The sequence below is a fragment of the Epargyreus clarus genome, unplaced genomic scaffold (genome assembly GCF_041222505.1).
Source record: "Epargyreus clarus isolate Ecla_fem2 unplaced genomic scaffold, WU_Ecla_fem_2.2 ptg000026l, whole genome shotgun sequence".
NCBI classification, from domain to species: Eukaryota; Metazoa; Arthropoda; class Insecta; order Lepidoptera; family Hesperiidae; genus Epargyreus; species Epargyreus clarus.
The window spans coordinates 5,747,052-5,770,927 of NW_027332233.1; the positions used below are offsets into that span (position 1 = coordinate 5,747,052).

The window sequence follows — 23,876 nt, forward strand, 5'->3', positions numbered from 1 at the left end:
ATTTTAATTAAATGGATCTTATCTCGATGACGGTTAAGCGACATTATTTCAAAAACTACCTATTTACTCTGTTTGAAAACTTTACACATTGATGTCATCCGCTCTCAAATTGAAGGTCAGGGAATTCAATGACACCTTTAGTTTTCCGAAGTCATTCATAATTTGTACATAACCACAAGGTTTTCCATGACTATGACTACTATTAGATTAGTCATGTCATTCAACTGAAGTATTTAAATAATGTAAACACCTTCAAAGTGACTATTGATTAGTTGGTTGTTAGCAGTAAATGCTTAAGATTGGTGATACTGGATACATAATTGCGAAAGATTTCTTGTAGGAACTTCCTACTTTCCTCTTCATAAATATTGATGACCAAGAGTTTACATGACTTGTCATCAACCCATTGCTGTTCTACTGATCGGTATGGGTTTCCTCTCAGTGTGAGGAGTTTTAGGCCCAAGTTCACCGTTAGCTAAGGTGAAATTGGTAAACTTCACGCGCCTTTGAAAACTTTTACCGAACATTCGGGCGTGCAGGTTTCCCCATGAATTACTGTTATAGTAAATAATAATTAATTACTAAGATAGACATATTTGAAATATCGGAGGTGCGTGACTGGGATTCGAACCTCGGATCCGTCGTTTGACCGGCCGAGTTACAAATAATTGGCGATTTTGCCGTAACCGTGGCTTTACCATGTCATCACAGATGTAAGTCGACACATTAGATCCTCATAAAACCCAAAAACAGTCGACTACGAAAACTAAGAAAACCTCATTGGAAAAAGCCCATGTTTAAATACGCATTGAGGAAGTTCTAATTTAGTCAGAATCCGGCAATATTGCGTATTACTGAGTGACGTCGCATATGTGTAACTTACGCGTGAACTTACAAAGAACCCATTATTAGTGGGATTCTCGAAATAACATATGCACACACTGCGTCATACAGGGTTTACGAGTAGTTTACAGTCTGCCTGGCACCTGACTGCGAACGCGTGTGCTTCCCTATGACGCAGACAAACAGGGTTGCCACTTCTTTTTAATAAAAGTAGTATTTTGTTATTTATAAATGCAATTGTTTTTTTAAAGATTAATAGTAATCAAACCATTTTTTGCTGACATACTACATATGAGATAGACCAACACGACATACGAACTTTATTTGCTGACTGTCTTCGGGAGAGAGTCACTAAAATCGCGACATCTCAATTAGCAATGAAAATAAAAGTATTTTACTACTATAATATAGTATATAGTACACAATTGACTAAAATATAGTAGTGGTGACAACCCTACAGGCAACTTACGATAACAACCGCGCAATATTTAAAAGGATGTTGCCGAACGTTCAAATCAGTAAATATACTGCCGCAATAAGGATCGCAGGATCTACTTACCTATTTCGGTTTTTATTCGCCTAACAACTCTCCTATATATCGTTATTTGCCAACTGTTTAAATACTAGTAATATGGCGGCTAAGGAAATAGCTCTCTTATTGGTTTTTGTATTAGCTGTATTTGGTGAAGCGAGGCATGTTCATCCTAGAATTGAGCTGTTGGATGACACTGCGGAGACTCAAATGGGGAACGTGATCCGGGATGGACGTGATCCGACGGAAACCGTGAGTTTTTCTTTTATACTTGAACCTATAAAGATGTGCTACCCGATGGAAAGTAGTCATCGTCGCCTATGGACATTTGTAACACCAGATGATACGCCTTGCCTTGCGGATTTTAGATGGGAGTTATTTTTGCACCTTTTTTAAAGAGCCCCATGGCACGGCGCCCCGGGAATATCGTTTGTTTGTCATATCTACTATTCACTATATTATAGTTATAAAAGTACTTTTATCATTTGCATTACCGGTTTAAAGTTTTGTCGACCTATCATTTGATTTGTAAAGTTATTGTTTCATAGTAACTAATATAATGATCAGAGCCAAAAAAGATGAAAGTTGATGTCTTACAAGGTAAACTTTAAGGTGGTAAGCAATATGAAGCGCTTTCTCAAAGAACAAACTTCCTTTAGGAAAGTGAAATAAGTGTGGCCTATTGATTTAAATACAATTAAAAACATTACATATTTCAATGCAATTTATAATACTTTAATTTTCTTCATTTATTAATGAGAATTATTATAATAAAACAGTGATTTGCTTACAGTGCTAAAACTTATAATATTCGTATGTCTAAAAATATCATTTGTTAAAAATAAATCATAAATGTATTAGCAGTTATGAAACCTGATAACGTGATAGTATTATGATAGTGAAAAGATTAAGTATGCTTTATCTAACTGAAAAGTATCTTATCTATTTTTACAGCAATTGATATTAAAATATCAAACAAAGCTGAAAACAAAAAGATTAGAATTATGTTTTGTTTAATTGACTATTCATGGTCTATGTACCTACTATAATATTTATATAGGCCGACCATGAAACAGAAAATTAGCTTTTCTCTTCTATGTGGCCGACAAACATAATGGCGCTAGTTTGTCAAAAATACCTAAGAAGTAAAAGAAAATAACATTTACATTTATAAATATATTATTATGAATCTTTAATAATAGTGGTAAAATTATTCATTCAATTGAAAAATAACATAAGTTTTATTTTTAAGGACAGTATTTTATTAAAATAACGTAAAAACTAAAACCTCTTTTATCTAGTCAATAGAACAGCTGTTTCCGAAGCCGCCATACGTGTAGAAAAAAATACGGACTATTTATAGCATCTCGTGGTGAATAGTCATTTTCATTAACGGACATCTCTAATCATCCCCTATTAGGACTCAAATTCTAGTCGAGGTCAGCCATAAACATTTTCCTACACCTGCAAATTTATCTTCATTATTTAAACCTATTATGAGGTAGAAATATATAGGTAATACAATATCATACTTACCAATATGTTCTTTAACTTTTGTTTACAGGAAGTCCCAAAAATCATGCCCAAGTTACCTGCTCAGTCCGGCATCTTGTTCTTCAAGTCCACCGACCCGTGCGAGGATGGATTCAAACAGGATTTTCAAGGCATTTGTCGGGAGGTTTGGTAAGAAAACTGTTGCTTCCTGAAGTCAGTGACTTTTACGCAAGAAACGAAAATAAAAAGAAGAATTGTCTACAGAAATAAACCAACGAAAAATCCCATCAAAAGTTTCCTGTAAAATCATGCTAGTCTCCGTTTCGTATGACTTTCGTTTTAAAACTGTAATGCGGAGGAGGACCAAGTTAACTATTCTATGCAGTCACACATTTCCTGTGCGTATGGTAGGGGCGCCATGTGGTGCTGGCACACATATTTTCATTTAATTAAATGATTACACCTCGTTATTATAATATGTGTTTTTTTTGCTAATTCTAATGAGATTTTTTTAAATAATTGTTGGGGAAAAAAATGGTGTAAGCTTTAGCACCGTTTTAGTAAACTTCCGTACATGTATGCATGGTCATAAAAGTGTATGGCCGATAAAACCACACTTATCATGTTTTTCTTACATGTTATTTTTAATCTTTTGTGATATTAGATTTAAGTTTTCTTTATTGTGCCATTGGACTCTATGGTAAAATAAATGTTATGAATGTACAAAATGATTGAAATAGAAATATAACATATTAATTATATTTTAATTTTTCTTTTTTTCTTTCCCTTGAACAATATCAAACAATAATTTGATTTACACAATAATTTATTCTTCAACACACTTTAAACACAACAATAAATAATTTATATTTAATTAAGTCTATTTCATAATATCTAAAATAATCCATAATCTTATTTTAGACACAATATTGGTTTTATTTATATTGTTTTTCCTTGATATAAAAGCTTAAAACAATTTGATATCTGCCAATTATAATACAAATTAATATTTAAAAATAAAATATTGTTTACATTTGATGCAAAAACATGCCTTTTCCATAAAACAATCCTTTTTATTAAGTAGATTTTGATTGATACAAAATAATTTTATTTAGTTCCATCCAATACTAACACACCCGGTATTAATTAATCAATCTTAACTATTTTTTGTCTTCGTAAAGTTTAGGTTAGGTTATATAAACTATCAATTTGACAATTATTGCGTATCAAAACTGTCAATTGGAGTGAGGTAGGTTAGGTTAGGTTAGAAAATTGTTTCCCACCTAAACTGTTAATTTGGAGTGTGGGAGGCATGGGTTAAGATTGGTTATTACTACCGGGCGTTATCTGGGATCACATGAGCGAGGCGGGCGGCAGCGTGACGGCGCTGTGTCCGGACAGCGGCGCGGGCAGCGGCGCGACGCCGCGGATCCAGGCGCCGCGCTCGCAGCAGAACGACTCCACGTTGTTCAGGGCGCGCATGTAGATTGTTGTTACACCACCTGTATCATGACATAGATCAGTGTCACGAATCACTTGGAACGAAATTTTTCATTCAATGGGGCGAAAAGGCAACGGTCCTTTGCTGACCAAGTGCGTATTGGTAGGATTTTCACACCTTTAAATTTTTTTTAAAAGACGTCTAGGTATACTCGTGATATTTTCATTAAGCATTACTAAGTGATAATTATTTTATAATACACACATAACTTGAAAAATAAGTGACGCGTGCCTTCGAACCTCGTCGAAATCTTTCGTCGGAATGGCCGAGTTTTTCGTTATTTCTAAATTCTCGAAATCAACTTTTTTATAACGTTGAAGTACCAATGACCATGCAGTGGATCTATGAGAGGCTTGGTGCTAAGTTACCGATGATGATGATCTGTGTGCCGAGGTAGGCGAGCGCGTGTCCGTGGCGCGGGATGGACAGCTCCGTCTCCAGCTTCCACTGTCTCTCACGCCAGTCCCACACGTCGATAGCACTCACGCTGCTTGGCGTTTTATCCTGCACACATTATTTTAAAAACTATTGCGATACACAATATGAGAGGGCTTATAGTTAAGTCTTCGGGAGTATTAATGCATTATTTTTTTTATTTTGGTGGCGAAACCTTGCATGGATTCCTCTTAGCTGCGAGGGCAGCGGAGAGGATATGCCGGACGACTACACGGGCTAAAACCACACGGTATTCCTCTGGACGCCCTTTGTCGGGTCTAAGGGTGTGCTAAAAGCACTCATCTGCGTTCCCGATAGATCTGCGATTGACCTATGCTAGGATGCATACTGGCTGTAATGGACCCTCAAATGATTGTGATCGAGCAGTGGACTTACTGAGAATTTTTTGGGGAAGGAAAATTCCTCGGGATTCAAATATACTTCAGTGCAAAGTTCAAATATTATGGTAAATTACTCAATCTTAACAGTTTAGATGCAAAATTAAAAATGGTGAGAAATGGTTCTTAGAGGAAATTAGATTGTACTCACTTTGTCTGAGATTTTTCCAGCACCGCCAATTATATACAATTTGTCGTTCATTGCAAACAGGGTTGCGAAACATCGCGGAAAACGCAAACTGTGAATCTGAGTCCACCTGTAAGAGACAAAAATAGGAGTAAGAAACGAAGTACTTAAGAGTATACATTTACATTGTACACACTAGTTATATGTATATTAGTTTAAGGGTATACTCGATATAAAAAACCATCTTGTTTTTCTTTTCTTGTTGACCGTGGTTTAATGGGTAAATTTCGAACACCGTGTCGCTTTTACGGCACTTCTACGACACCAGGGCTTAAAGATTGTCAGTGATAAGTTATAAGATCATTTATTAAAACAATACCAACTCATTAGTCTCTGAGTTGGGTGCATACCATGACCCTACAGACGAGCTTTCTTTTCTCGTTGGTCATGCCATCCTGCATGGGAGCATCCCGGGGATCTCCAACTAGCATTGAGGACGGTTTGGGGGTTTAGCGCCGTAAAAATCCCACATAACCCGGCGTCGCTCCCACGAAGGTTTCCCTCTCGTAAACAAAAAAAAGGTAGTTTGTTATGTGGTATAGTCTGCGCCAATCTGCTAGTCCGCTCGGAATATAGAAACGAGTCGCGTAGCGATAGCAAATTGCAGATATTAGCAGGATTCAGCGCGGGACCCGTCCGCTGCCCACTCTCGCCCACGGGTACACAGCTGCGTTAACGAGCCCTTACGTTACGGAGTACACGCTAACTAAGCCTGCGCGCAACAGCTTCAGAGCGGTCTAGCAGCTTGGCGTGGACTACACTAACTCGTTAGTCTCGGAGTTGTAGCACTCCACGAGCCGGCAGACGGGCTTGCGCTTCTCGCCGGTCATGCCGCCCGCCACCCAGATGTACTCGCGGTACTTGACGGCGGCCACGGCGGTGCGCGGCGCGCCCATCGGCCGCACCTCGCACCAGCTGCTCGTCTTCGGGTCGAAGCGCTCCACTGAACGGAGGACTCTGCGAAACGAAGTTTTTTTTTTTTTTTATAATATAGGAGTAGCAGACGAGCATGCAGTCCACCTGATTGTAAATGGCTACTGCCGCCCATGGACATCTGCAATCAACCCCAGATAGAATTAAATATTCCTACCTGAGGTCGGCCACAGATGCGCCGCTACCCCTGAGGACTAAGCTGGAACGCCTCGGAAAAGTCTGTCTCCCTTACCACACCCTTCAAACCGGAACACAGCAGCGCCTAACACTGCTGTTATTGGGCAGAAATAGGTGTGGCTGTGGTGCCGCCGGAGTCGAACCACAAACGGTTCTACCATCTTCAAAGTTTTTTTGTGGAAGTTCATAAAAAAGATGAGAGGTGACAAGGGACACCCGGATGGAACGAAGTTCCTTTCGATTAATTAGTGAAGGAATTGTAATAAAATTTTATTATATTTTTTTATTATTTATTATGTAAAATAAACCTGTATACACTCAACAAAAATAATCAAATCAAATCATTTTTTTTTATTCAAAATAGGTTCTTACAGAGCACTTTCTGAATGTCAATACAACTACCACCACTTCACAAGGTGTTTCGTTATGGAGAAGAAGTGACGAAAGAAACTCCATAAGACACATTTAAAAAAAAATTAGTATGTATGTAGAATCTATTGTTCTTTTGTCACCTTCTTCCACCTTATAGTTAAGTATAACAAGAGTAGCTGCATAGAGTAGATTAGAGTAGAAGTAATAAGAGTAGCATAGCTAAACAGACACAAGAGGAGCTTAATTTAATCCTCATGAATAGCACTGTGTCTCTGGTCGACCTTAGATAGGCCTTTAGTGCTGCTGCTGCAATTTTAACATCATAAAAAATAATATGTTTTTCAGATAGAGTACCATTATTTTTATCCATCCATCCATCTAGCTAATAATCAAATTCATGTCCTCTTAATGTAAAAAATCAGCACGGTAAACAAATGTAAACTACTTTCGAGTAATGTTCCGAGATGTTTCGAGCTTTCTTATTGTTGACAATGTCTCTGATAACAGATTATAACTCTGAATGTGATCAAAGAAAAAGAACTAACTGCAAAGCCATATGACAACGTGGTACTGATTGAAGTTTCTATAGATTTAAGGACTATGTTTTATTAATTTATTTCTACAACATTTTGTATAACTACTTTGAATATTCGAAAGTAGATGTTAAAAATCTTACCTGCCCTTCTTATCCTGACCGCCAATAGCATACAATGCCTTGCGATGCACCACCAGACCGAAGTTCTTCCTGGGCACCACGAGCCCCGCCTCGCTGTACCACGCGCGGGTGACGGGCTCGTAGCTCCACACCGTCGACACCACCACAGACTTGCCACGAAGGTCATCGTCCCGAGGGTCGGCTCCACCTAATCGAATAGAAATTAAGCCTGTAATCTCTAGCGGAATACCGCCGTTTGTCCACCGCGTCCGTCCTCCGACACGTCCGTCATCCGAGAACTGTCATCCCGGCCACCGATATTTCGAGTAGATTGGCGTGACGGCTAGATCGGCACCGAGATTTTGACTGGCCGATGTTTCGGCAATATAAAACACGTTGGAACTTGTCCATACAATTCCGTCATACCCCTGACAGCATGAACAAAATAAACCGCCGATATCGGTCGCGGTGGACAATCTTCGCCGTCACGTCATATCAAAATCAGTCTCAAAATAATCTCGTTCTCAGTATCGACTCGGTGACGGTGCGGTGGACAAACGACCTAAGGGGGTGGGCCCCTACTTCTGGGAGTCCCCAGACCGAAATAATCCTACATCTGTTTTCCATACCCACAGCATCACACTCTTTAATGCGGAACACAGTAGCGCTACAAACTATTATAAGGTAGAAAAAGTGTAGAGCTGCCTTCAAAGTAAAAATAGTATCACATTTTGATACAAAAATTATACGCAAGCAATTATGAGCAAGCGAAATTAGTTTAAGGGTATTATCTATAGATTTAAATAAGCAGTTTCTGGATAAATAGTTACCAACTAGATATACTCTCCCTCTGAGGAACGCCACTGAATGATGATGCCTCGGTTCCGGCAAGGAGTCCACACAGTCCCAAGTGTTCGATACTGGATCAAATCTGAACATAATTTTATATGTATAAACTGCAATTGTTCTCACGCTTGTGCACCTGTTCATATTTTTTGAAGAATAGCGATATACATACTTCTTTGAGTCGTCATCGAAAACCTATTACTGGCCACTGCTGGGCATAGGTCTCCTCAGATTTAAAGGCCTTAATCTATCACGCTGCCCAAATGCGGATTTTTAGTCTTCATGTTGAGAACTTTTTTTAGGAACTTCCAAGACACCTCAGTGTTGGAGGTTATCTGGGATTCGAACCAGGACCTCATAATTAAGAGACCGAGATTCTAACTACTGAATTTTACCGTTTGGTTTATATTTATTATTCACTTACTTATTAGTACTTAGGACTCTATGAGAAAATTCTGTCAACACAGAAAACCTGTCAATCGTTTTCGAAATAATTATTTAAAATTGATGTTCGAAAATAATTCTGCGTAAAATAATAACAATATAACCTGTAAATATTATCCCCTTTATTGTCAGCTAATCCATAGGGCGTGTGAGGGTCGATACCACCGAACACCAGGACAGTCTCACGCTCCCAGTTGAAGAGTGACTTCTCTGTTATGTACGTCTTATTTGACGGACCCAATATGGACATTGATAATTTGTTCCTGTAGAAATTAGGGATCAAGTGAAAAGTAATCATCTACTCTACTCCCTACATTTTAATAAATATAAATACGTTATAAATAATAATTAAAGGTTTTATTCATACATAAGTTTATTTTTACCGCGAGTTCTTTCGCGTATCAATCAAAATTTGACAATAGGTAAAAACTACGATTATGATATTAAAAAAATAATAATTTCTAAAAAATGCAGTTGTTTTTAAAGTACAAGAACGCCTATTCAAATTTATAAGCATTTACTTCTAACGGATTTTACTGATTGTTAAGCAATACAAATGACAATATAAAAATGTAGAGTCTCTTTTATTTTTCCAAGTAAATGCATCATTAAAAAATGTAGATGATAACAGGCTTCTACTCTTTTTGCTGGGCTGGCTCATGTCCATTTTCTAAACCAAGAAATTTTAGATATCCTTACATATTAGCTTTAGCGAAAAGCTCTTTCGACTGATTGAACAAGGAAATCTGTGGGGACGGTAGTTTGTTCTGCGACGGCTGAGAGGTTTGTTGGGTTTGCTCCGAACGGGACGTGTTTGGTAACCCCTGGACACTCGGTGGACTTTGATTCACTCTGAAATATTTAGTTGAGTTGGCAAAACTTCGTGAGGAAACCTAAATACCTGAGAAATCTTGAATTTTGAACTTGAATTGAATTTTGAAGATGGTAGAACCCTTTGTGGTTCGACTCCGGCGGTACCTGCACCACACCTATTTTAGCCTAACAATAGCAGAGTTAAGCGCTGCTGTGTTCTGGTTTGAAGGGTGTGGTGTGGTGACATACTTTTCCGAGTCGTCCCAGCTTAGTCCTCAGAAGTAGCGGCACATCTGTGGCCGACCTCAGGTAGGAATATCTAATCCTATCTGGGGTTGATTACAGATGTCCATGGGCGGCGAGTATACAGTCCATGAGGTGGACTGTATACTCGTCTGCTATTCCTATTATTATAAAAAAAAAACTTAAAAAAAAAGTTTTCAAAGGTACGTGAGTCTACCGATTCGCACTTGACCAGCGCGGTGGAGTATGGCCTAAAGCTTCTCATTCTGACAGGAGACCCAGCATTGGGACAGTGATGGGTTCAAGATAATGATGAGTTGGTAGGAATCTTTTTGCGGCACGATCCTACGCCTTTTTATATCTTATAGCAAAAATGTAGCGCTGTTGTGATTTGGTTTTAAGCTAAGCACACGAGGCTTTCCAACACAGTTCTCAGGCGTAGCAAGTAGCAACTAACAGCCGAAATGAAATTAAATGAAGTATATTGTATAGACCTGCGGAGGACAAATTGAAAGGTAAAAACAATATTTTGTCTTATATTACTACCGGATCGGATATTCAAGTCTCGTTTTCCGTCATAATATTTATTATTTCTTTTTTTTAGATATAGGGTTTGTCGGTTTTTTCCCGTAATCATTAAACTTATCATTTCTTATTTTAGCTTTGACTTTGTCATACTTCTTAGATGCAGCTAGTGATGCTGTGGCGGCGGCCAGGAAGCTCGCTGCGACGCTGTGACGCTTTTCTCCGGCAACTTGCTCCTGAAAAAATACTATAAAAATTAACTATAACTCATTGAAAATAAATGTTATTGATGTATTGGAGTAGTAGCGTTATTGGTACGCTTTTATCCCTATCTGGGGTTGATTACTGATGTCGATGGGGAGCAATTGCCACTTATCATCTGATGATCTCTATCACTACGTATTTAAACAACAGTAAAATATATACTGTCGTTTGGTCTCTACCAATACCAATAACGCCCGTATTTTTGTCTTAATTAGACAATTTCTAAAACATTCCAAATGTAACAATGTACCTTTAGTATGATTTTTTACAAAAATTACTGTTTTTGTATTTGTTTACGTATTTCCCATACATTTCCAATCAGTTCTGCTACAGTCACTGATTGGAAATGTATGGGCAAATACGTAAGCAAATACCAAAACAGTCATTTTTATAAAAACGTAAAAACTCATACTAAGGGTATTGATGTCAAATATTCGACCCTGCATATAAACAACAACTCTACCATTATGGAGAGTTTGTTGGGATTGTAGAGTAAGGAAGTATGCTTACATTATCCGTGGCGCTAGTTTCTAGGGTTTCACTGCTTGTCTCCGTGGTCATGGTGTTTAAGCCTTCAGCAGACTCCTTCTCCGGTGATTCAACATGTGGCTTTGGTACCTGTTACATTAAATACTTCATTACAAAAATGCGTATACAAGTAAACGTTTTATTCTATTTTAAGTATGTAGTTGTTTCTAAATTATTTGTAGGTAGATCCGCCCACATTATCGTTTCATTTTTTAATGAATACTTTTTCTCGTATCACATACATACAAGTCACATATTTAAACTAAAAAACGCCTTTTATTATTTGGTCCTGACGTTTGTATAAAATTAAAATAAATAAGAACGTTGCCAGAATATAAAAAACATATTCTGACATAGGCCATATACATTAAAATAAGTATTAAAAAATAAAGAAAAAAGTTTACGTTTCTGTGATGTATTGTACAAGTGCGAATTTCTTGCACATTTTTCCGGTTACTTTGCTGGTTATTTGCTGAAGATGATAATTTTCTTGGTTCCTATAAGTAAATTATTTACTCAGTTGTTCAAGATATATAAAAAAATTAAATATTGTGACATTTAAACATACATATTCAAAAACATCAAATCGAATCAAATTAAAGGAACAGCTTTATGTGTAAATTGCAAAATTTCTTACATATTATGCTAAATGTAGTTTTTGATTTACAACAGTTACTACAACTTATATAAATAACAATAGCTAGTGATTTTCATGATGTACTTACTCATAATAGAGCAAGGATAAAAGGCCAAAAGTAGCTTAAAAATGTAATGTCGTAATGTCCAAATATAATAACCTCCGTGGGTTTTTGCTTTTGATCCAACTCCGGACTTTTCCTGCGTTCGTGTGCAGTGGAGTGTGCTGGCAATGTTCCCTCCAACACTGGTGATTTGCTATTTTCTTTAACCTGAAATATAAGACGTGGGTAAGTAGTTAGTTCTGTTCTTTTTTTTTATAATATACGAGTAGCAGACGAGCATGCAGTCCACCTGATGGTAAGTGGCTACTGCCGCCCATGGACATCTGTAATCGACCCCAGATAGGATTAGATATTCCTACCTGAGGTCGGCCACAGATGCGCCGTTACCACTGAGGACTAAGCTGGAACGCCTCGGAAAAGTCTGTCTCCCTTACTACACCCTTCAAACCGGAACACAGCAGCGCCTATCACTGCTGTTATTACGTAGAAATAGGTGTAGTGGTGGTACCGCCGGAGTCGAACCACAAAGGGTTCTACCACCTTCAAAGTGTGATTCGATTCCTGCGATGTGTCTGCTGCTAGAATGAAATGGCAAGCATACTAATTTGTGGCGTTCTAATTTAGTTCTTAGTAATGTGACTCTATCCTAACTTCTAGACTTGCTTATGTCAAACTGTAGACTTACAGGCGGGTTCTCGGTTCAACCCTGACTGGATAGATATCTAAATAACGAAATAAATCTACTACTCTATGTAAAGTTACTGACCCGCCTTTGTAAGTTCTATAATACTAAAGTCTTCGCGAAACAGGATATTCTAGAGCGGGGATATGAGAATAGAAGATATTATTTATATACATAAAATAATAAACTTTTAACCTTGCGTCTATTTTCGAAAAATTCACTCATTGTTGGTAATTTTTCCTTGTCACCTGTCAACCCTGTAATTGTGGCAGGCAGGGGAAACTCCAATTTGGGTCTTCGCATTTTATCATTGTCCATTCCACGCATACTACCTGATATTAAATGTATATTATATTGTAAACTTTAAATAATTGCTATTGAAAAATATAAGGTAACATCGTTGCATTGAGTAACTTGTACATAAATACTACTTTTATACAATGTTATGTATTATAAATAATACTTGTGACAATATTATTTTATTCTAAATATTATTATCTTTTTTATCAGTCCTTCTGATAGGAATGACTCTCCTGTAAAAGTAAAAGAGAGATAATAATCCTGACAGAGAGATCAACACCTACATACTGGATAAAAGCGGATTGCTAAAAATTACCTTTCGATACCAACCCTAACTAGTGAAGTGTACTGTCACTGCTAAACTTTATCTACGAGGGGGGAACCTTCAAAAGGTACCGGACGACGTGGGAGCGACGCTGGGTTATGTGGGATTTTTACCGCACTAAAACCCCCCCGGTGGCCGTCCTCAACGCTTGTTGGAGAACTCCGACGGAACATGACCGGAGTCCTCCAAACGCGATGTCCCGATCGGGCTCTGTTCTGGGTGAGCAGTTTTCGCTCCTCCCACACCATCTGGTTCACGACGGTATACGACCACACATACCGCCGTCCTTCCCGGGGTCGCTTGCTGGACGGTTCGAGCTCCCACTCTTGTCGCCCGCAACCCCGGAAGCCCCCTTTTAGTCGCCTCTTACGAAACTATCTATCCAGTACCAACTTAACAATAACATTAACACCAACTTATTTTACAATTACATGTTTACCTGTATCTTCTATAAATAAATTGTACATTATATACGCTTGTTTATTCATGATTACCTATGAGAACATCGCTATCAGTCACGAAGTTAATTGTGACTTCGGTTTGAATCGGAATTACCATACGTTAAACAACAACACCTTATCATTTACTAACCATTATGCATAAATGTACAATATACATACATAATAAATCTACCTTCACAATAATTAACTTATTTATATACATAGATATCTATACGTATATAAATATTTTCGTGCATAATTTAAACATAAATCTTATTTTTGTAATCTCATGCATGAGATATAAAACATAGAAATATATAAAATATCTAATACTTTGCAACGAGCAATTCTTGTACATATGTATCCCTACGTATATTATGTATATTTTACGTGCACGTGTAATCTGAATCTCTGAAACGGCTCCAACCATTTTCATGAAATTTAATATGCAAGTATTTCAGGGACGATATATCAACCTAGCTAAGTTAGTTTTTTCGAAAATGTTGTTATAAAAAATACCATTCATCTAGGTGCCAGGTTTTAAAATGCTTATCTATTTTTTGAAAATGACAAAACTACACTTGTATGTCGTTTCACGCAGAGATAGAATTACTGTAAGCTTTTTTTTTACCCGACTGCCAAGGAAGGGTTATGTTTTTCGCGCGTATCTTGTATGTTTGACTTTCTTTATTTGATCCGATCTTACAAACGGCTGGATAAATTTCGACAGTTAATGTGTCATTACATTCGTCTCAATGACCCGAGTGTCCTTAGATAGGTGTTCAAAAAATCAAAAGGGTGAATTTTTGGCGCGAAATAGTAACACATTTAAAAAAAAAAGTTAACCGAACCTATCGAGTGGGATATGAAATGAAAGTAAATTAAACGTAGATTATAAAAATATATTTGTATATGTATAAAACAGCAAGATGACTGACTGACTGACTAATTAAATGACTTTTTCATTTTTCAGAAATCAACGTACAGCCAAAATCGCTCAACTTAGAGTTCTGAAATTTTGCACATGAGTTTGCTATATAGCGTAAATAAATACTAAGAAAAGTTTTTTGGAAATTCCGCCCCTAAGAGGGTAAAATAGGGAAAAACAGTTTTTTTGAAATCCTTTAATTTTGAAGCAACTACTATAAAATTTAGTATTTGGCTTTCTGGGTAGGAACAAGAACACACCTCCCCATCCCCTCCCGAAAAATCAACCCCGTAGAGGGTAAAATAAGGGTTAAAAGTGCATTTGAACAACCGTCAATTTTGAAGCAAACACTTAAAATGTTGTATCAGGCTTGTTCGATAAAAATAATGAAATTCTACCCCAACGAGGTAATATAACCACCGGATAGATCTTTTATAGATCGTAAATGGTGGATATTTTTTTGCGAAATAGTAACACGTTTTAAAAAAAAATCCAAACCTATCGAGTAGGGTATCAAAATAAAGGAACTTAAAAGATATTACACATACATTACATAATACACATATATAAAACATATTGAGATGACTGTCTGACTAAATGAGTAGTGCTGCTGTGATAAAGATAAACGCAAAGGAAAACCGCTGTACTTTAGAGTGCTCGAAATTTACTCATAGGGTATTTATATAGCGTAAATGAGCTCTACGAGGATAAAATAGGATAATATTGTTTGAAGATCTTTTGATTTTTAAGCAGATACCTTCTATAAAACCATGTATTTGGCTTTCTGGATAAAAATAATAAAACGCCTATTTCACAGTTTTTGGAAATTCGACTTTAGCTTTATAGTGCAGTCGGGTTTTTTGATTTTTTAATTAATTATTATAATATAGGAGTAGCAGACGAGCATGCAGTCCACCTGATGGTCAGTGGCTACTGCCGCCCATGGATATCTGTAATCAACCCCAGATAGGATTAGATATTCCTACCTGAGGTCGGCCACAGATGCGCCGCTACCCCTGAGGACTAAGCTGGAACGCCTCGGAAAAGTCTGTCTCCCTTACCACACCCTTCAAAACGGAACACAGCAGCGCCTAACACTGCTGTTATTAGGCAGAAATAGGTGTGGCGGTGGTAAAGCTAAATGCGATTTTAAATTAAGTAATTGGGTTTTGTATGATTTTAGACTAATACCTATTAAAGAGGAATTGATGCATTTAACGTGTAACTTAATTGTTTAAACTATTCAATTTACTAATAATGATTTTTTACATTACTATGAACATATGTCGATAAAAATTATAAGGCAACTATAAATGGCAGATAATTGATTGAGGTTATAATAAATGACAAATAATTAATAAATGTTTGTTTGAGGATTTACAGTGTACTCTTAGTAAAGGGTAAAGTACCTACTTTATTTAACGTAAGTAATACATACATGAACTTATTATAGTATGTGCAATATGCGCATTGACTTATTGGTAAGGTAAATATCTCCTTAAAATGTAGTACCTACTCGGAAAGAGTAAAGTACCTACTTTATTTAACGTAATATCTACTTCAACTTATTAACTTCTTTCGTTAATGGCAACATGTGCTATCATTGACGTATTGGAATGGTAATTGTGCTATTAAAATTCCCGCATGGCGTTTATTGACTGGGACTTTATATCTAAACGTCATCATTCTCAACATGCGAGTGGGAAATTATGTTTCTTAGAAATGTTCTAAGTAGGTATCCCGCCTTTAATTTTTTCCTCGTAACGCTTATTTACTTTGAGGTGTTCGTAGTATTACTGCGCTGTGACATATAGGGTAATGGTGCGTCCACACTTTGCTCCTTGCCACACGCTGCCCTACTCGCGTCGGCACGATTACCAGTGCTTTTTAAGAATGAGTATTTCTTGAAACAACATTATTAAAATATAATAAGTACTTTAGGAAAAAATATAGTAGGTCATTTAGTTTTCACCGACTAACTTGGATGTATTTTATTTTTATTTTTGATGAGTACATTTTTGATAAGATTTTTTCTATTATGTACACAAACCACTCTAAAAATCGGTAAACGACCGGCAGGGCAAACGACATGACGAGAGTCCGGCCTCACGACATCCCTGCCCACTACCCTCACTTCTTGCCTCGCCACTCGCCGAGTATGTGGCCGCCCGGTTATATTTACTTCGAGGTGTTGTGTAATATTACTGCGCTTTGACGTTTAGGGTAACGTATGACCGAATGACGTCAAAACCTTGGTGTGTGCCGATATCCTTGTATCTTACGGTTTTTACTGAGATTGACAAAACGTGAGATCCGTTAGAAAGCTTAGTTTCTTTAAAAATGCCGTCATAAAGGATATGAATAAATTATGTAAGCACTACTTCTGTTTTTAGATAAAATACAATGATTCAACCCATTTGAGTTAACTTTCTGATAATGTTATTAGATTCATTCGATATTTTATAACTTAAAGACTTGGAATCATTAAATGAATTCAAATGCAATGTTAATACTATATAATATATTACAATTGATCACGATTAAATGGGGTTTAAATGCCCGGCACGCATCAGATTTTTCGAAATTACGTGTATTCTAGAGAATGAGCATCTTTTGCCTTTATGGTAGAGCTGTAAAAAAGGCCGCAAAGGTATGTGAAGTCTTAAGACATAGTACTGTTCTGACTTAGCATACGCAGTACTATGTACAGTAGTGCACAGAATGAACTATACTCTTAATTCCTGTCACTCAGAAAGAAGACTCATTCCCAGCGGTGGAACAATAATGTGTCGATTTTTTTTATAATATGGAATAGCAGACGAGCATGCAGTTCACCTGATGGTAATTGGCTACTGCCGCAAATGGACTGTCTGTAATCGACTCCCGATATTATTCGATATTCGTACCTGAAGTCGGCCACAGATGCGCCGCTACACCTGAGGACTAAGCTGGAACGCCTCGGAAAAGTATGTCTCTCGTACCACACCCTTCAAACCGGAACACAGCAGCGCTTAACACTGCTGTTGTTAGGCAGAAATAGGTGTGGCGGTGGTGCCGCCGGAGTCAAACCACAAGGGGTTCTACCGCCTTCAAAATGTGTTGATGATGATGATGACTATAATATAATAATATATTCACCGGGTAAATTATCGTCGTTTCGTCTGGGTGATTGCATCATAGCCATTTGTTGATACATTTGGTCCTTAGGCACCATGAATTGCTCCAGATAATTAAGGAAATCTTGGTAAGTCACGTGGTTCTGAAACCGATAGTATATGGGAATTATATACGAGAATAATACATGGTTGGGATATGGGGAGTTATATATATGGTTACAAAAAGACTTAAAGCGTAATTCTGCGTGCATCTTCTGTGAAAACTATATTATTATTGTGATATTTACATTGATTTCAATTTCATATTAATAATGTAGGAAGATATTTTTTGTTATACATATACAGGGTGAATCTCCATAAAGTGCACATATTGAAACAGGTAAAATTAAACCGCATTTTATCGATAAAAAAAATAAAAAAAATAATAAAAAAAATTTTTTTTGGGTTTTACGACCTTTTGAAGTTTTTTTTTTGGAATTGTGCACCTAAAGTAAATAAATCGCTATAACTTTTGAACTAAAAGAGTTATCATGTTCAAACAAAAATTACAATGAATGCCAATTATAGGCCGTACTGATCCATGAAAAAAAAAACAAAAAAGTTTATCTTCCCAGAAAAAAATATTCAGATTAGTGTGAAGAAAGCAATTTTTTTAGGTTAAATTTCAGTAATCGTGAATTTCCTCAAAATAATCTAGGGTTTTTATTTTATTTTTATTATTTAATGTAATTCTACGTTATATTAGCTTTCAAATACTAAAAAAAGCATGCCTCTAACTTAAGTATAAAGTTTCCTACGAGCGCTTAAACAAAGGCAGTTCTTAAGGGCGTTGGTAATAAATAACATTTTAATACAAACTAGTGTTTTTTTTTAATTATTAAAGATTTATTTTATTACTGTTTTATCACTTTAATATCGTCAAAAATAAGAAACTACCATGAATTTACCATTGAAACATATTTTTGATAGTTTCCTTTGTTTATATTTTGGACATCTAATTATGGGTCGGACTATACCAGTTTTATTAGGGCGCACGTGCGTCGGGTCTTTTTTGAAACGTTCCTAGCAAACTTTATACTTGAGTTAGAGGCGTGGTTTTTAGTGTTTGAAAGCTAATACGACGTAGAATTGCATTAAATAATAATAAAAAAATAAAATGCCTAGATTATTTTGAGGAAATTGATGATTACTAAAAATTTTACCTAAAAAAAGTGCTTTTTTGCACTAATCTGACATTTTTTACCTGGGAAGATGATTTTTTTTTGTTTTCTTTTTTCATGGATCAGTACGGCCTATCATTGGCAATCATTGTTATTTTTGTTTGAACCTGATAACCCTCTTAGTTTAAAAGTTATAGCGATTTATTTACTTCGGGTGCACAATTCCCAAAAAACAATTCAAAAGGTCGTAAAACCCAAAAAAAATTTTTTAATTTTTTTTTATATTTTTTTTGTCGACAAAATGCGGTTTAATTTTACCTGTTTCAATATGTGCACTTTATGGAGATTCACCCTGTATAACGAAATAATACCTATTTTTATTTTGTCGACTAATTCTACACAAATATAAGAAATAGGAAGAAATATAAGTATCTTGTATTAGCAACGTGAATTGATACTTATTTTAATAAGATTAATATGAGTGAAGAAGACATCTACCTTTTCTTCACCAATCCAGTTCCTCTCAGCCGGTTCAGTTAGACCCAGTACGTCGATCCAGTGGTAATAGTTATTGGAATTGTTCCCGTACCAGTATTTAATTATAACATACCTGTAAATAATAATAACATATGTGTTAATAATTATGCCATTTATGCACTACTAATATGCATTAAAAAATTGGCCAAGTGCAATTCGTGCTGGCATACGGAGGGTTCCGTACTACCGAATTTTCATTTATTTTTAGTAGGTATTTGTTCTCATAGCGTTATATCAGCGATTAGAGTAAATGCATTATGAAAATTTGTACGTAATTACAATTCAGTAGAAAAAGCGTAAAACGCCGGAAAATTGCGGTTTCTTGTATGGCGACCCCCATTTATTTTCAAAATATTTTTTGGGTACAGAACCCTAAAAATTAAAGGGTTCATCTGTGGTATCATCATCGCCATACCTATTTTTGCCTTGCGTCAATCTATTTATTTTGGTTGACATTTAATTTGAGGCGTTCTAACTTAAAGCCATAGATTAGTAAAGATACTTCGCCGCCTTGAAATTGAATGAAGCCACAAATGGCTTATTTTAGTAAGTTCTTGTTTTGAATTCTTGACAAATAAAAACATTTTTAGAGAATATAATAAATAAATAATTATTTCAAATATTTTAGGGACATTTTAGCACGGAGACGTGGCAAAACTTTTTTACGCAACTATTTCTATTCTCAAATCTGGGTACATTTTCTTGTTAGGAGTGAGTAATCTTTCTTAATCTATGCTTAAAGCAGTAATCCCTAAGCGTATATCTCCGCTTTCCGCATGCGGACGCGAAACCGCAATATATATCCATCCATACAGAATGTATATACAGTATATATATACAGAACGCATACATAGGTACAGGAGAATTGCCATTTTCAAAGCGTGACTAGTTTCTGCTCTTTTGGTTGCGACGTTAGGCATCATATTAATAACGAGCTTTTGCCCGCGGCTTTGCTCGCGTTACGAAGTAATATCATTAACTAAGAAGATTTATACAAACTTTCATCCCCTATTTTATCCCCTTGGGGTTAGAATTGATCAAAATCCTTTCTTAGCGGATGCCTACGTCATAACATATACCTGCATGCCAAATTTCAGCCCGATCCGTCCAGTGGTTTGGGCTGTGCGTTGATAGATCACTATGTCAGTCAGTCACCTTTGAGTTATATATATTTAGACTTAGAGTTGCTACGTGACCATGGCGGCGAATCAATCGCGCAATACTACGAATCGTATACCCAATATGTGACAAATTCCAATAATACTTCGATTACGCAGGTTTTCTGCGAGAGGAGCTACTGTCATTACATTGAAGATGACATACTTTTTCGAGGTATTCCATATTTGTCTTTAGGACTGTGAATAATTCCAGTCTGGATTTCAGTTCTATATAAAGTTGTTTCATCATCAACCCATTACTGTCCCACTGCTGGGCACGGGTTTCCTCTCATAATGAGAAGGATTAGGTCATACACCACCGCGCTGGTCAATTGCGTATTGGTAGACTTGCGTAGACTTTACATACCTATCAGATTTTTTTTTATAAATCTCTCAGGTATGCAGGTTTCCTCACGATGTTTTCCTTCAGCGTTTAGCAAGTGATAATTAATGTGTAATACGCACATAACTTTGAAAAATCAGAGGTGGGTGGCTTGGGTGTTGAACCTCGGACCCCTCGATCGACAGGCAGAGTTTTTAACCACTAGACTATCTCTGCTATAAAGTTGCTTACAAATGTTCAAAGCCAAATATGACTATAATAGAACGACCTTTGTTGTTCCTACTTCTAATATAATATGTGCAAGTCAAACGCACACGGAGGGTTCCGTACCACCAAAATTATCGTTTTTTTTTTATTACTTTAGTACTTGTTGTTATAACGACCATCGTTATACATAATTTGTGAATATTACCAGATGTCAGGCGATAGAGCCTGTGATAGACCAACAGAGGCTTAGTTAAAGGGTTCCGATTTTACTTTTTTGGTTGCGGAACCCTAACAATACATTCGTGTTATTTACGTACTTAACGTTACCAGTCTAGTGTTTAAAACAAATGGTACCTGTTGCAGTAAGGTACATGTGTGTAACATATGACGGTAATTTGGCAAGATAATCTGATAGATTAATGCAGTGTATACATGTTCTATTTAAACCCATCTGGTTTCATTCGGAACGTTTGTGTTTGTTTAGGTAATGGTTAGACTGTGGTTGAGTCACTTTGGGAATATAGATATCAGAGCAATTTAACCCCGCTATCCATAGACCCTTAAGAGAACTCAACTGGTAGAGTCCCACTCCCAACTGAGAAGTAAGTTAAATCACTTATAAGGGTCTCTCATTTTCCCCCTTTTCATCCTCAAAGAGAAATAGACATTATGGTGGAGAAACCACATAAAGATGAAATACGAAGGTGGTAGAACCCGTTGTGGTTCGACTCCGGCGGCACCACCGGCATACCTATTTCTGCCTAACAAACAGTAGTGTTAAGCGCTGGTGTGATCTGGTTTGAAGGTGGTAAGGGAGACATACTTTTCTGAGTCGTTCCTGCTTAGTCCTCAGGGGTAGCGGCGCATCTGTGGCTGACCTCAGGTAGGAATATCAGATCTTATCACGGGTTAATTACAGATGCCCATGGCCGGCAGTAGCCTCTTACAATCAGGTGGACTGCATGCTCGTCTGCTACTCCTATATTATAAAAAAAAACAGCCGTGTTAAGCGCAGCTGTATAACACAGGTTTGAAAGGTGTGGAAATGAAAAGGAACTTAACCTTAAGTAACCAAGCTCAAGTTAGGCTCTAATCCTATTTGGCAGTCCTACATACATTGTATTTTGGCAAAGGGAGATCTCCCGCCGGGCTAGGTGATCATGCCCGGGGAGCGGCCGTGCTCCGACAGTCTCAGTTCGGAGCTCGTATATATGCAAGATGTTTTGAAAATTTCGATAGCGTGATTAAGCGGCGCCATCTCTTGACGAGTAGCGGGAAGTCGCTACAGTTTGAACTGCATGCTTAATTAAAAGAACTTTCTAAACACTTACGCTAAACCATCATCGACCATTTGCTGCACCTCTGGTTCGTTGACGATCTCCAGTATTTCGGCGTTGTCCGGGTTCCGCTTGATGTCGACGAGCTGCCAGGGGGAGATGAGGCCGAAGCGGACGCACCGCATCACGTCTATCGCGAAGCAACTCCTCGACGACCAGTCCCCGTGCAACCATCGCACGCCGGCCATCAGCACTTCTATCTCGCTTGGGTTCACACAGTACTAATTAGAATTTATTATTAAAAAAAAACAGTGATAGCCTAATGGTTAAGAAACCCGGCCTCTCGAACGAGGGGTCCGACATTCAAATCCCAAGCACGCATCTCTGATTCTTCAAAGTTATGTGCGTATTAGAAATTAATTATCACTTGCTTAAAACGGTGAAGGCAAACCTGCATATCTGACAGGTATATATAAAAAAAATCTCAAAGGTATGTGAAGTCTACCAATACGCACTCGGCCAGCGCGGTGGACTATGGCCTAATCCTTCTCATTGTGAGAGGAGACTTGTGCCCAGCATTGGGACAGTAATGGGTTTATGACGATACGAATTCATAATAAAAGCAGTGTTTTATCTTGCTCGAGGTCAGTGTCTGAGCCGATAATCCGCGGACTATTCATGGTCTAGATCAGCATTAGATTTAGAAGTCCCCAAAGTTTTAAATGAACTACCACTCGTAATCGTACAATGTATTTTTTAGATAATACTAATATAGACGTCGGCGAAATAGGACCTTTTTATAGTTTTTTCAGAGACTTACCTATTATTGTTATAGGAAAAAAATATTGTTAATTGGTAGTAATAAACAAAACAAAACAACGATCGAAAGGTCCTTTATAACGAAAAGCTTAAGAATTCCTGCTCAAGGTACTACTTTGTTTTGTTTGAATACCTATCTAAGGCCCGAGTCAGACATAACACAAACATTTGACCACATATTTGAACACATGTTTGCACGGGTATTTGAGTATTTGTTCAAAGCTTGCTTCAAATATTTGTACTTTGCCATTTGGTGTCGGTTTTTCGAGCGCACATCAAAGCGTTCAAACTTCAAATATATTCGGAGCCTGCTACATATGCGCAAAGTCCAGTTGCTAGGAGACCATGACATGAGTGACAGGTTAAAAATTTAAACAAATAAGTGTTCAAATGTGTGAGCAAAGTCTTTGTTCAAATATTTGTTTATGTCTGGCGCCGGGGTAAGGTTTATTGCAAGTAAACCTTTTCATATTTCGTTTCAACCCCATGGAAATCTTTGAGTGTAGTGGCATCATCACCACACTTTTATCTATCTGTATATAAATATTCCGAAGAATATTCTAAAGAATTAAACCGTTTATTTAGATTTGTTTACTGATCCGTACATGTCGAATTGTGGGTGTACTTCGATTGTCAAAATTAAATGGCATGAATGTCAAATTAATTTACATATTTGACCTTTAAAAAACCTGTA

At 37.1% G+C, this 23,876-nt stretch overlaps 1 protein-coding gene and 1 long non-coding RNA gene across 2 annotated transcripts in view; one reads left to right on the forward strand and one right to left on the reverse strand.

The window, feature by feature from the left end:
- The window catches only part of LOC140753552 (uncharacterized), a 74,711-nt gene that overhangs the window by 38,673 nt on the left and 12,162 nt on the right, over positions 1 to 23,876 (forward strand). The gene's annotated exons all lie outside the window — the stretch shown is intronic.
- Positions 4,073 to 23,876, reverse strand: part of LOC140753484 (uncharacterized) — a 28,165-nt gene continuing 8,361 nt past the window's right edge. The window contains exons 13-28 of the mRNA XM_073088115.1: positions 22,418 to 22,627; positions 19,341 to 19,452; positions 17,705 to 17,825; positions 12,769 to 12,905; positions 11,988 to 12,098; positions 11,595 to 11,687; positions 11,173 to 11,280; positions 10,552 to 10,634; positions 9,517 to 9,669; positions 8,922 to 9,080; positions 8,358 to 8,458; positions 7,549 to 7,735; positions 6,156 to 6,347; positions 5,355 to 5,460; positions 4,739 to 4,874; positions 4,073 to 4,371 (exon numbers count right to left, since the gene is read on the reverse strand). Coding sequence (XP_072944216.1) covers positions 4,223 to 4,371; positions 4,739 to 4,874; positions 5,355 to 5,460; positions 6,156 to 6,347; positions 7,549 to 7,735; positions 8,358 to 8,458; positions 8,922 to 9,080; positions 9,517 to 9,669; positions 10,552 to 10,634; positions 11,173 to 11,280; positions 11,595 to 11,687; positions 11,988 to 12,098; positions 12,769 to 12,905; positions 17,705 to 17,825; positions 19,341 to 19,452; positions 22,418 to 22,627 — 2,158 coding nt within the window. The 3' untranslated portion in view covers positions 4,073 to 4,222. The remainder of the gene's footprint in view (positions 4,372 to 4,738; positions 4,875 to 5,354; positions 5,461 to 6,155; positions 6,348 to 7,548; positions 7,736 to 8,357; positions 8,459 to 8,921; positions 9,081 to 9,516; positions 9,670 to 10,551; positions 10,635 to 11,172; positions 11,281 to 11,594; positions 11,688 to 11,987; positions 12,099 to 12,768; positions 12,906 to 17,704; positions 17,826 to 19,340; positions 19,453 to 22,417; positions 22,628 to 23,876) is intronic.